Consider the following 14,605-nt stretch of genomic DNA (forward strand, 5'->3'; position numbering starts at 1 on the left):
TGTCCTAAAAAAAAAAAAAAAAAAAAAAAAAAAAAAAAAAAAAAAAAAAAAAATTTAAAAAGCCACCAGGTGATTCTAATGTGCAGCCAGAATTGAGAAACACAGTTCTAAATAGTTTTCTAATTTAAGGCCAGAAAATGAGTATTCACTGCCCAAAGTTTATTTTTATTTTTTAAAGTTAAAAGCAGGTAACACTTATAAGGTAAGTTAATTTACTCTATACCTGCAATCTGTAGGGAAATGTATTGGTTGTGTGGTATAAATATGTTAGACTTCAACTTGTCCAGTTTATGATACTTTTATGAAAAATGAGATTCTCTTTTGGAAAGGAGCATTAGAAGGGTTACTGGAAAAACAAAGAACTGAAATATTGGAAACAAACTTAGAGTATAATTCCAGGATTAAGTTCCTTTCCTTACTTCTAGAAGAACCAGATAAAATACTTCAGAAATATTGTGTCTGTTTTCTTATTAATCTCCAGGAGAAAAATTCCAAGTTGCCCTTGGGGACTGGCTTTGAATCTTATAACCCTTGGGACTCCAGGCCACTCACCCCTGTCCTCAAGTAATCATTCATTTATACCAGTATGTGTACAATGTCATGAAGAATATCGGAAAGCACTGCAACTATAACACCACTGGATAAAAATGACACTGAATGTGGTTTGCTGATGTCACCTGTCACCTCAGTGATTCCACTGAACTTTAGAAAGGATCTGGTAAAATATAAAAAATGCAAAGGCACAGTTAAATATTGTGATGGTTGAGTGTCAACTTGAATAGATTGAAGGATACCAAGTATTGTTCCTGGGTGTGTCTATGAGGGCATTGCCAAAGGAGATTAACATTTGAGTTAGTGGACTGAGAGAGGCAGACCCACCCTCGATCTGGGTGGGTACCATCTAATTAGCTGCCAGTGGACCTAGAATAAAGCAGGCGAAAGATCATGGAAGGAGCAGACTGGCTGAGTCTTCTGCTTTTCATCTTTCTCCCGTGCTGGATGCTTCCTGTCCTTGAATGTCAGATTCCAAGTTCTTCAGCTTTTAAACTCTTGGATTCATATCAGTGGTTGACCAGGGGCTCTTAGGCCTTTGGCCACAGACTGAAGGCTGCACTGTCGACTTCCCTAACTTTTTAGGTTTTGGGACTCAGAGTGGCTTCCCTGCTCCTTAGCTTGCAGACGGCCCATTGTGGGACTTCACCTTGTGACCATGTGAGTCCATACTCCTTAATAAACTCCCCTTTATATATACATTTACCCTATTAGTTCTCTCCCTTTAGAGAACCCTGACTAATACAAATGTAGTGGAAGAACAGGCCATAAAAACACAGGCTCTGGTCTCCGCTCTTCCATCAAATAATAGGGTAACCTTGGGTGAGTAATTCTTTGTCAATTTCCTCAACTGAAAAATGAGTTGAACCATGTGATCTCCCAGCTCTGACTTTAAGATAAAGAAAGAAAAGCTTAGATGGAAGACATCCATAAAAGCATGAAATAAAATCAGTAATTAATAGGGGCAGAAAAGGAGAAGAGGGAGAGCAGAGAGAACCTTGGAAGGATGCTTTCCTAGTACCACCTACACAAAACTTATTTAGCAGGCAGTAAATGATTTAATAGTAGTACAGTTAAGGCACCCCCCCAAAAAATTAAAGTACTTCCGACACTGCTACAAAAACAAAGCCTCCTTAAGAAGTTTGCTAATTATAAACCAGAACATGTAAGGAAGCACAGAACAGTTTTTTTTTAATGATATTTAAATACCAATATATCTTCTAAGTAACTTGCCATCAATTAACATTATTTACAGAACAAGCATTATGCAACTCAGAATAATAGTCTAATGCTGAAATGCTAAAAGTATGCCCAGCATGGTAGGAATAAATTACCCTAATTGACCAAAGCTATGTTCACATGTGAGACATTTCAAAACACAGTGATGTAATGACAAAAATTCCTGTCTCTCTCTGCCAATGTTATAGGAATTGTTATTAAAGCCAAGCATGGTATTTGTGTACACATAAGAGCAAGCAACAATTACAATCTAGAGGTTTTTAAATTTAAGCTTCTTTATTTATTAGTATTGTTATACAGCAATGAGTATTCCAAAAAAAAAACTAATCAGCGTGCATTATGCAACAATCAGACAAAATACTCCTAATCCTCTGTCATTCTTTTTCCTTGGCCCCTGGGTACTCATTAAAGGTTAATTTATTTAAATCTCTTCAACATTCATTTCAATCTACTTTAATAAACTAATGAATCTTTGGAACTTTGCCTAATCAGCTTATGTTTTCTATTTTAATATATCTACAAAATGTCTTTTTTTTAAAGCTCCTTCTTAATAATTGTCTCCCCTCTTGGAGATAGAATTGTGCTTCACTGACAACCTGATTTGTACATTTGGTGACACATTTACAACCTCATCCAGCACACAGGGAATAGCTGTGGCTTGCCTATTGTTCTTAAACATAGTTACATTTTAGAGGATAGTGAATTGATTTGTGTTTAGTAGTATAATAATCCTCCAAATTGAAATGGTCATTTTACAATTTAGTAAGAGTGACAATTACAGTAAAGAAAAGCTTCTAATAACTTTGGTGCTTGTCAAATGCTATGAGGGCCTATCAGTGAAACAACTCCATTCCGGTTCTTGTAAACCAGAGCAATGTATAGTACATACCATTTGGATTGGCAAATGTAAGTGAAGTCTGGAGATGTCTTCAAATGAATAGTACAATCAAAATGGCGTCTAAAATGGTTCTTTACAATCTATCCAACCACTATGTTCAATACATTTTGTTTAATGGCAACTTTGAGGAATCTTTCACATAACTATCTTTAAGTTGAATATTCTTATGGTGGTGGCCAATGGTCAGGGACTGCACACCACCCTCTACACCAGAATGCCAGAAACCAAAGTCTTGGTGTGCTAGCACATTATTTCTAACTACTGCCTTAACAATATCTGACATCATCCTAGAATAACATGGCTTAGCAAGTGCTTCCACAATATCCCTATGGTGGGGAAAGGTATTAATGTTGTTGGTTAGGAAATAAGGAAACTGTAGCTCGGAGAAGTTTCTGTATTTCCAAAAGGTTATAATGTGAATATGTGGAGGAGTTGGAATCTGGATTTTTGGGCTATAAATCTTTCCTCCTGTACCATGTTGCCTGCAGGGTTGTGTTGGGATAAATGTTTTTACCGATCCATGGTTCACCACTGATTAAAGAAAAAGTGTAAATGTTACCTTTAAGATGTCTTGATAAGGAACAAATAAAATTAATTTAAAATATATTATGATAAATTATTCAATATAACATAACTTCCTAATATCATAATTCGTTTGGAGCATGACCTTACATAAAAGAGATGAAATTCTTAATTTTCAGTTTTATTTTCTACACAAATTAATAAAAATAATAAACTTATTCCTCACCCATGATCTGAATTTCAGGTAAATTTCTAATGGAAGTAGATACATTGTCAAATGTTTTTAAGTTATCACCTCTGATTTTCCAAACAGAAACTCCAAGAATTACCTTTCAGATTTCATTGTTCATTCATTACACATCTGTCCACCCATTCATTCATTCATCCAATCATCCAAATGACATTTACAGAATGCCTACTTTGAGGCAAGCAACAAGTCAAAGGTAGACTCTACCCGAAGCTCCTGCTGCTGCTTTACTTCCCTAGACTATGAACTCCTTGAAGACAGGGATACTGTTATTCTACACGGGATATAATCAGTTCTATTTGCAGAAAATCACTTAAATACTTTTTTGACAGTGAGATTTCTGGCTCCCCCTGCCGCCCACATGCCCCTCCAGACATATGGGAGCTAGAGGAAGAAATAGCAGAGTCTGCTTATCAAGTCTGACCTTTGGATAATGACTACAGTTCTCCCATCTGAGCTTGCTGCTGTTCTGCCTTGTGGTCAACAAAATGATTTGGCTCAAAATGGCAATTTATCTGTTGCTGTTTCCCAGATATCCTCTAGCAAGCTACATTATTATTTTTTTTTAATGGTTGCCCCTGCCCTTCGGCATAGAGGTGAACTGTATCACCAAATGTATTGTCTTACTTGATACAGTGAGAAGTTGGGGTTTACAGAAAAGATGCAGATAAACATGAAGCAGCTGCAAAAGAAGAAACATTCATTTAGTGCTATGACTAAACAAATGCTTGACTTTATTATTTTAAGAACAATAATTTGTATTCGGAGACTGCTATTATCTTTTCAACTCTCCTTCACATCCACCTCACAGCTACCTTGTGAGGTGACCAGAGAAGGCATTATTATAGAGTTAAAATACGGAATTCTAAAGCTCAGAGATGCTAAAGTGACTTGTTTAAAGTTCCTCAGCAAGCCAGTGGCAGAGTCTGGTCTCCCAACTCACACTCCAGGGATCAGGTTTCTTTATTAGGGGTCCTAGTCAACAGGAGAGTTGCATTTTTAAGAATTGCTAAGAGCCATGAAGTCCATTGTTTCAGTTTGTACTATTGCCTAGTTAATTATTTAGAAATGATTTATTAAAAACAAGAAGTGAGGAAACCATCATACTAAGCAGGCAATTCTGGAGACTTCTTTCAAGCAAACTGGGCCTTACTGTAATCCTTCCAAACTGCACATTGATTAAGCTCAAAAAGTTAGTATTTAAATAAACAAAAGCAATGGTAAAAATATTTTGTCTGTACTAGAATTCCTTGTAGTTCTGCAAGGATGGAGCCAGTTATGCCATGATACATTTTTTATTCACAAAGAATGAAGGCATGAATGGGTATTACTTATGGAACATTTCTGTGGTTTCTAGACTCCTTCTAAAATATAAGAAAATGGGCTTTATGCATATTTGGTACAAAATATTTGTTGGATCATGCAATATTTTTAAAAGTGAATAATTTATAAAATCCTAGAGGGTCTTCTGATTTTTATTATCATTTAATATTTAATTCTACAAAACAGAATTAAATACTTTGTTTTGAAAATAGTTTATTAAACACAATTGCATTTCTTCATCTTTCTAGGCCTCATCTTCAAGATTACCTGGGATTTTATTAACTGATTTTTCTAAGCCTCTGGCTTCTTTCTTCCTCATTGTAAGTAAACGCCAGGCTATATTACACACATATATTTTGTTAAAATACATGTCACTTCCATTGCTTCCTGGACCACTACAAAAGAGAGCCCTTAGTGATCCAAGTCAATTCACCCATATTTAAAACCTTTTACATTTCAAAAACATGTATTAGATCTGTACTTTGTAAATAAGCCAGAAAGTGACATATGTGGCTTAATTACCAACCCCAAATAATTAGTGTTGGAGCAAAAAAAATGAATTAAATGGAACACAGCCCAGTCATCCTAGCAAAAGGGATTACAGATAGGAGCTGGAATAACTTTGGGAGAAGTCAAACATATATAAGAGGGTTAATGAATTAAAAAGTTGTTATAGGTAATTCAAAAGAAAAAGAAAAATGCTGACTACTACCGAAAAAATTCCACAGCATATTACTGAAACTGCCACATCAAATACTTTAGCATACCCCTCCCTAGGGACGGCCAGAAGTTTGCTTGGTATAGTGTATTTTCTAGCATAATGTTGTGATAAAAGGATCTGAAAATAAAAAGAAATGAATTGTATTTTTTCCAAAAGCTATACAATGAATTCACCTTTTCACAGAGGATAGAGATCATGAAGAAAAGTGAAATTCATATGGACCCCAAACCTCTCATTTTGGCCCATAGTTTCTGCTTCCTTCCCCATCAGAATCTCCACCAGAGCACTAATAGGTAGCAAAATTGGCTGACAGAAGCATCATTCTCCTATTCCTTCCCTGTACACCCTCTGGTAAAAGAATTAATGAGCAGTAAAATTACCAAAAGTGAGGCAGCAGAATGGAGAATAAAGAATACCAAGGGTATGGATAACCTACAAACCAGATAATGAGCTCCTGAATAATCAAGACTTGACTTAAACCTCAAACCTCTAACCTTCTTGCTTAGACCCATCATTCTATACTTACATTTAGTGTCTTAAACACAGAACTGCCACAGAATTGCAGTTTGTCTCTAAGTCCTTGTTTATAGGAAATGAGGGCAAGAAGTGATGTCTAAACTTTGGCACTTGGAACACTGTTAGTAGTCTTTCTTGACACTCCATTATTTCCCTTGTCTTGGGCACCCAAAGATGTTATTAACCTTTGTAGGAGTCCTGAACATTATAAGAGGTAGTTGACAAACGCACTAGTATCTCTTCTTCCCTCTCAATGCAGATACCAGACTTCAGCTGCTCCATCGCATTCACCAAAAAGGCTTCTCTCTGGTTTTTCTTTAAAGCTTTCTTCCTTCTCTTCCTTCCCATTACTTAATGTAGTGGGGCCACTGCACAAAAATACTCTTTGTCCCCTACCACTAAAAAGGTGATCTCACCTTTAGAATTCATGTCAATTTTTAACCAGCTTCCTGTTATAGCTATCTTATCCAGATCCAGATTCATTTCTCAACTCAATTTTCTGAATCCTGTATCTTCCTTGGTGCATAAGCCATTAATATCTCAATTCGCAGAGATCTCACACTTCCTGGTAAAACTGTGCCCATTCTGCTTAACTATGGTCTGAATGTTTGTGTTCCCTGTTACCCAAAATTCATAGGTTGAAACCTAACCCCCAAGGGTGATGTTATTAAGACATGGGGTGTTTGAGGGGTGATTAGGCTGACATCCCCCATGAAGGGGATTAGTGTCCTTATGAAAGGGGCCTGAGGGAGTTTGTCCCTTCTACCATGTGAGGACACATACAAGCTACCATATATGAAGCAGCCCTCACCAGATACCAGATCTGCTGGCACTTTCATCTTGGACTTCTCAACTTCTAAACTGTATGCAATAAATTTCTGTTTATAAATTACTCAGTATTTTGTTACAGAAGCCCGAACAGACTAAAACACCAACTCAGAGATGGTTTCAAGGCAGCTTTTGGACTTCAAAACTGCTTTTCCATATTTTCAGAAATGTTCTTTCAACAAATAATGCCAAAAATAAAGGAAAAACGGTTACCAAGTCTGGAGGAACATTTAAGCTGAATGTGGTGGAATGGCAGGGAATAACAGTCCAGGATTCCTAAATTAGAGAAATAACTTCCTAGGGAAAACGTCTAAGATAGTATCAGCAACAAAGTATTCCCTGTGACCATGCCACACTGGCTGCCCATTCTATGCTCTACCTGTGTTCCTTTTTGTTTTAAAAATTGCTTTCAAGCCATGTGTAAGTACAGTTTCTTTTTCCTAAGCTAATGGCATATTGTCTGCTCAACACTCATCCTCACCCCTGGCACAATCATAGGTACACATGCACATTTACACACCACCATATGTCATATCCATAGACACTCAACACATGCCTGGTGACACATTTTACAATGGTCCTCTGGCTACCTCGCCCTGGTATCAACTCGATCTCTTTCTATCACTTATTCTCACTTCATAAGAGGCATGGAACTGAGGCAGACATAGTGAATGGAGTTACCGTCTCCTTCATTTAGGAAACAATGTCAATGTCAAAAGCAAAGTTCAACTCTGTGATGGCAATGATTGTTCCTGCTCGCAGCTGAAAAGGATGAGAGGAAACCCAGATTGGAAGTATTTATTCCCAAGGCTTTACTATAGGAAACAAGTAATTTTATCAGAAACAAGTAATCCATGATTTGCTGTACACCAACTGCAGTGATATGCTCAACTAGTAGAGTTCACATAGAAATACTTGCATCTGTTTGTAGGAGATTGCTTCTACCAGACTGAGCAAGGTATGGTCTCAGAGTGCATTATCATTTAAACAAAGGATGCTATGAATCACAGATGATAGAACCAGAAAAACACTTGCTCTAGTGTACGAAATTTGGCTGATACTTAACCTTTGCTAAGGGAAAAGGAAAAAATTGCAACCTGCCACACCGGCAGCCTAGAGCACTTTTTAAAACTACATTCAAACCTTTTACTGTTACAGAACATTATTACTGTTAATACTGCCATGTGTGACTGAGTATTTCTACCTCTGACTTACTGAAAAAGCATCTTCTACTTAACAAATTCAAATAAATTTAATACTATGTACTAGCAGAAGTAGTTAAAAGCAAATGAATAAGGACTGCATAATTGCATAAATATTTACATAAATTCTGACACAAAAGAAGGATGAGTGGACAATAGAATGCTAACATATTAACAATGCATCATAAGAATTTAAAAAAAAATTTTTTTCCAAATCAGCAAGATGTACTAAAATGTAACTTTTATCATTATTAGAGCTTAAGTTCTCCTTCTAGAATTACCACTGACTCACTAAGGGCTTTGTGCTAATCATTCAATCAGATTTCACATTCATGATATTTATTCTGAAACAGCCTAATGGGGCTCAAGGACTAAAATAATCTCATTAATTAGATTCCCTCACATGGAGTCCAAGATGAAAACTATCAACACCAAATAGCACTCTACAGTTACAAAGATGTTTCATATCATTTCATTTTTACAAAAGTATTTCATATCATTTCATGTTGAATTTTTATAACTCTGGGGGTTAAAATAGGTATTATTATTACTTTTTTTAAAAATGAGAAAACTGAGGTTTAAAAAGGTTAACTGGCCTGATAGAGTTTATTAAGTGTTAAACTGGTCTCAGGTCTCCAATTTTAGTGTTCTAGCACATAGTACAGTGCCTAACACATATGGGTACTCAATTAGTATTTGTTGAATTGAGTGAAGGAATATCGCATGCTACTTCTCCTAACTACACTTGACCTAATTTTACTTATTTGCAAACAGCCCTATAGCTGCATTCCACAGTAGCTGATAAGGTCGTTTACTTTCCAATAAGGAAGCAAAATGCCATTGTGAAAATAAATTCAGCCATCTATTTTGGTGACATAAGGCCCATGAGCTGAAAGAATAGGATATTCAATGTCCAGCTGTTATAAAGTTTGGAAAAAAGTTGGTAAAAAATTTGTAGGGTTGTTTTAAATTGATGAACTACATATCATTATTATTTTGTTGGGGAGGGACCTTTCAGTAAGGTTGAGTGGAAAAGCAGATTAAAATTTGGAAAGGTATTTGAGTTCCCAACATGAAAATCAACAATGCCTCTTGTTATGCCTTTCATTCATTCACAGACAGAGAAAAAGAAGTTTCAGAGTTGGCAGGGGCCTTGGCAGTCACCTAGTCTAACTGCTGTCTCTTCCTCCCCACCACTGCTGCCATTTTACTAGAAGTCACAGCTAATTAATAGCAGATCCAGCACTAGACTCCAGTCTCCTTACTGGCAGGACTCCTCATGGAAGCAGTTGGGGACTTATATCCTCTCTATAAGGTGCCATCTAAAATTATTCATTTTAGTCTAAAGTCCTTCCTTAACCAAGGTGAGTACCATATAGCCCTACTTGAAAATATAGGATTCCCTTACAGTACAGCTTAAGTGGCAATAGGTTATGTTATGGTTAAATGCTTCTCTGGCCTTTTCAAACAACCAGAATAGTAGAGTAAGAAGGGCTCTGGAGTCAAACTGTCTAGCATGACAGTCCTGCCCTGCCACTTGCTGACTGTGCATCTTTGGAAGATAATTAATTCGTCGAACATTGATTTCTTTGTCCGTAAATGGGGATATTATCTACTTCACAGAGCTTTGTGGTACTTATATGGAGCAATTCAAGCAAAGCATAGTCAACAGATAATCTGATACATAGCAAAAATACTCAGTAAAAATGAGTTGCCTTTTACTCATTCTTCCTTACTTGTAGTCGCCCTAGATACCTGAGCTTAAATTGATCAAATATACCTTGGATGACTTTCCTTTTATTCAATTAACATTTATTGAGTAATTACTACATGCTAGGTTCTTGAAATACAACAGTGAACAAAACAGACGAAAATTCAGGCCTTTGTGGAGCTCACATTCTGGTAGCAGACACAGAAAATAAACAAAATAAATAGGTCAATTATATAGTATGTTGGTGATTAAGCGCTTTGTCCAAATACAGGAAGTACATTAGGTATGTTAGCAAAAGCTGTGACCTCATTTTCTAGGAAACATTTGGTGTCTCTTACCTTCCTCACCTGTTTTCTTAAAGAGCTAAGACAACAAAAACTAAGACTTCTTTACATAGCCCCTTCTAATCTTGGGATATAAAAGTAATTGGCATAAAATATGGATAGGTGAATTGTATATGTGAATAGGTCAGAAGGTATTTTTGGTAATTGAATTATTCAGAAAGCAAGTTCCGATATTTAGCCATAAAACTGGAATTAAAAATGTATACAAAAGGACCACCAATTAGGTACACAGGAGGGCATATGCAGCGTTGGAAAGAAATTTCAAAATCTGTAATATCTGTAAAGCTAGCAGAGATTGTTACTGATTGTAGCAGGAAGGGGTAGATCCCAAACTCTGGCAAATGTGATTTGGGTAGGACAGCAAATAGCCTAGCAAGACTAAAAAATCCTTTTTGGAATAACCCTATATCGTAAGGACCTCTCTTTAATTTATATTCTCCAAGCACTTTCAGTCTCTATCACCTAATTGAGCTATGAAATGTATAGATGTCCATTTTGTATATTGTTTCTCACTTCACAGAACTAGAGACTAAACTACTAATTTTATATCTCTCTTAGTACACCATAGAATGCATATTTATGGTAGGCTACTAATTGCCCTTGTATGTGATATAAAGGCCAATAAGTTTTTAGTTATTTTTAATTACAAAGTCTGGTCAATATTTTCTTCAAGATCCTCTAGCCTGGAAGTGAGTTTCTGTTATGTTCCTATTGACCAACAAGAAATAGTGATAAAGGTGACAAATGCAGGAAATAACAATGTTCATGAGAGTTTTATTAAGTTTATTAACAGAGACATACTGCTTTAGTTACCTGAAGATATCAGAAAATTACAATTTGTTTCATCTTTGTTGGTAGCTGCACTAGCTATTCCATTACAGAGGAGGAGTTGATTTACGTGCAGCTGTTGAAAATACAATGAACCAGTCACCACAATTTTAACAAGTGTTGATGCTGGCATATCCACTTCAGATAGCATCTATAACACTGTCATGAAGAAAGTTTACAGTATGCTACCTAAAGTAATGATGCTAGTTCCACATTTGCCAAAATTGGTGTCACTACTATAGTACTGGATTCTACTGGGGTGACAATGAAAATTCACTCTTTCATGGTTCTCTAAACAAGGCCAAAGCATATGTCCAAGATCGATGTTTTTTTTATTCTCCCCAAAGTAAGCTTTATACCACTTGGACTGGGAAAAAAGCAAAGTTTGTTTTATTGTCCACAATTAAGTCCCTCCTTAGATTTGTCTCCCTCTTCTCATTCTTTATGTATTAAATTGTGAGTAGAACAATTTAGTAATGGTTACAATTAGGAAAGGGGTACATTTTTATTACAAGTTTAAGTTAAGTCTTCACCCCCAAGAAGGTTACAAAATGTGTGTTTTGTGTGTGTGTGTGTGTGTGTGTGTATCTGCAGAACAGATGCAGACAAGGAGCAATAACACAATGTGATACATACTTAAAAAGCACCAAAAAATGGAGCGAGATGATTGAAAGTGGAAAGACCTGAGCAAAATGGTGGAATAGAGCTTCTCACACTCCTCTCCCCACAGAAACATCAATTTGAACAACTACCTACACGCAAAAATACCTACACAAGAGTGAAGGAAACCAGGTGAGAGACTACAGCACTTTGGCGGAGCACAGAAATAAGAAATGATACACCGAAGAGTGTAAGACAGTTTTATACTACCCACGTCAATCCCACTCCCAACCCCAGGCAGCACGGTATGGAAAGATACCCTCTGCTTCGTAGAAGAGGAGGGAAGTGCGCACCAGATTTTACCTTGGACCCCAACACCAGGCTGTCTCAGTAAATTCCACTGCTGGGCAGGCTCCCATGGACCCAGACTTTAGGCTGGTACTCACAGACTGAACCTCTAAGCCCACCACGACATCCGGATAGCTCCCACAGACTCAATATCCAACCACGACATGCAGACTCAGTCTCCAGGTCCACCCCAGGGCTAAGCCAGGCTCAGTTGCTCCAGACTTCAGACTTCCCCCAGCACCAGGCTGGCCACGATGGCCCTAGGCTTCAGGCCCACCATAGCACTAGGTCAGCCCCCACAGTCCTATTCATCAGGCCAACACTCCTGGATATAGCCTCTAGGACTGCCCAGTGCCAGGCCAGCCCCTGAAGCCTCAGACTCCAGGCCTACTCCAGGCTTCAGACTAACCCACAGCTGAGTAGGCCCATGTAGTCTTAGGTTTCATGCCTGTCCCAATGTCAGATCAGCACCCCGGCCTCAGGCACCAGGCTGGACCCCATGAACATAGGCTTCAGGCCTGCCCAGTGCCAGGCCAAGTCCCTGTGGGCCCACCATCCAGGCCTGTCCCTGTGGCCCACTGCTTCTTCAGCAAACCCATGGTCCAGACCTGCCCCAACAGACGAAGGGTTCAGGCCTATTCCAGTAGACCCAAGCACTGGGCCAGCCCTCACAGACCCAGGCTCCAGGTCAGTCCCATAGTCCCACGTTGCAAACCATCTCCAGCTCTCCTGGAGCTACCAGGAACCAGGCTGGCCCATGCACACCTAAGCTCTACGACTGCCCCAGCACCAGACTAGCCTCAGGTTCAAGGCTAGTCTCTGTTACCCAAGGTTTCAGCGGCCTTAGGGATCAGTCTGCTTCAGAAAACCCAGGGTACATGCCCACCCCAGTAGACCCCGGTTCCAGGACAGCCCCCAATGGACCAAGGCTCTAGAACCACCCCTGCAGACTCAGGCTCTAGGCCAGTCCCTGTGGATTCAGGCTATCTGCCCACATGAGTGGTCTCAGGTACTAGGCTCACTGCAGTGCCAGACCAGCCCTCAAAGACTCAGGCTTCAGGCTCATCCCAGTGGACCCAGATGCCAGGCCCATCCCAGCACCTGGCTACCCCTGCAGACTCAGGTGCAAGGCCCAGTCCAGCACCAAGCCAGCCCCTAGGACTCAGGCTTTAGGCCAGCCTCCAAGGATACAGTTTCCAGTTCCACCCTAAAGGACTTAGGCTCCAGGTTTATTCAAGTAGACTCAATCAACAGGTACGCCACAGTGAATCCAGACTCCAGGCTCAACCCCAACCAGCCAGGCACTAGGTCCATCCATCTGCTGATCCAGGCACCAGGCCAGCCTGCTCAAAGACTCCAAAAGCAAGCCTGCCTGTGGACCACACCAAATGGTCTTCCCAGAATCTCTAAATGGACTGACTAGTGAAGGGCTTTGGGAGACGAAGCCAGTTTACAAAACTAGAATAAGCCCATACTTTTTAAAATGTGCAGATACCAATCCACAAATGTCAGTAACGATCAGGAAAATACAATCCCACCAAAAGAACGAAATAAAGCTCCAGTAACCAACTCTAAAGATATGAAGATTTATAATATGCCTGACAAATAAGTCAAATTGTTTTAAGAAGGCTTAGCACACTTACAAAACATACAGAGAAACAACTCATTGAAATAAAAAAATAATAAATGATCAAAATGAGAAACTAAAACATTTAACAGAGATTGAAATTATTTTAAAAATCAAACAAACAGAAATTCTGGAGCTGAAAAACACAATGAATTAAATGAAAAATACAATACAGAGTGTCAACAGCAGGCTTGATCAGGCAGGAGAAAGAATGTGTGAACTTGAAGGCAGGTTATTTGAAAATATACAGTAAGAGGAAAAAAAAGAATGAAAACAAAGGATGCGAGCTCACATGATTTATGGGGTAGCATCAATAGAGCAAAAATTAGAGGTATAAGAATTAAAGTAGAAGAGAGAGATGACAAAGGGGTATAAAGCTTATTTTTAAAGAAAAATAGCAGAAAACTTTCCAAATCTGGGAAAAGATATAAATAGCCAGGTAAAAGAAGATCAAAAGTCTCAAATCAGATTCAATCCAAAAAAGACTATACTCAGACATATAATCAAACTGTCAAAAAGCCAAGACAAAGAGGGTATCCTGAAAGCAACAAGAGAAAAGAGACAAATCACATATAAGGGAAATTCAATAAGTCTAGCAGTGGATTTCTCAGCAGAAACATTACAGGCCAGGAGAGAGCAGCACAATATATTTAAAGAGTTAAAGAAAAAAGAAACCTAGCAACTAAGAATAAACTTTACACAGCAAAGCTGTCTTTCAGAAATGAGATTCAAAGCATATCACTAAAGGAAATCACTTCATCACAAAAGAAGATGGCAAGAGAGGAAGAAAGGAACAACAGATCTTCAAAACAACCAGAAGACAATGAACAAAACGGCAGTAGTTAATTCTTACTTACCAATAATTACCATGAATGTAAATGGAAGACATGAAGAAACAAATAAATGGAAAGATATCCCACGTTTGTGGATTAAAATAATTAACATTCTTAAAATGTTCGTATTACCAAGGCAATCTACAGAGTAAACGCAATCCCTACCAAAATTTCACTGACATTTTTCACAAAAATGAAAAATCAATCCTGAAATTTGTGTGGAATCACAAAAGACCCCAAATAAAGCATCCTGAGCAAAAAGAACA

At 38.2% G+C, this 14,605-nt stretch overlaps 1 protein-coding gene across 3 annotated transcripts in view; it reads right to left on the reverse strand.

The window, feature by feature from the left end:
- Positions 1-14,605, reverse strand: part of ENOX2 (ecto-NOX disulfide-thiol exchanger 2) — a 291,824-nt gene that overhangs the window by 181,372 nt on the left and 95,847 nt on the right. The window contains exon 3 of one of the 3 annotated variants that reach the window (XM_025373303.1): positions 10,917-11,007. The exons of the other annotated variants lie outside the window; for them this stretch is intronic. Within the exon in view, the coding sequence (XP_025229088.1) occupies positions 10,917-11,007 (91 nt within the window). The remainder of the gene's footprint in view (positions 1-10,916; positions 11,008-14,605) is intronic. 3 annotated transcript variants of the gene reach the window in all.

The sequence above is a fragment of the Theropithecus gelada genome, chromosome X (assembly GCF_003255815.1).
Source record: "Theropithecus gelada isolate Dixy chromosome X, Tgel_1.0, whole genome shotgun sequence".
NCBI lineage: Eukaryota > Metazoa > Chordata > Mammalia > Primates > Cercopithecidae > Theropithecus > Theropithecus gelada.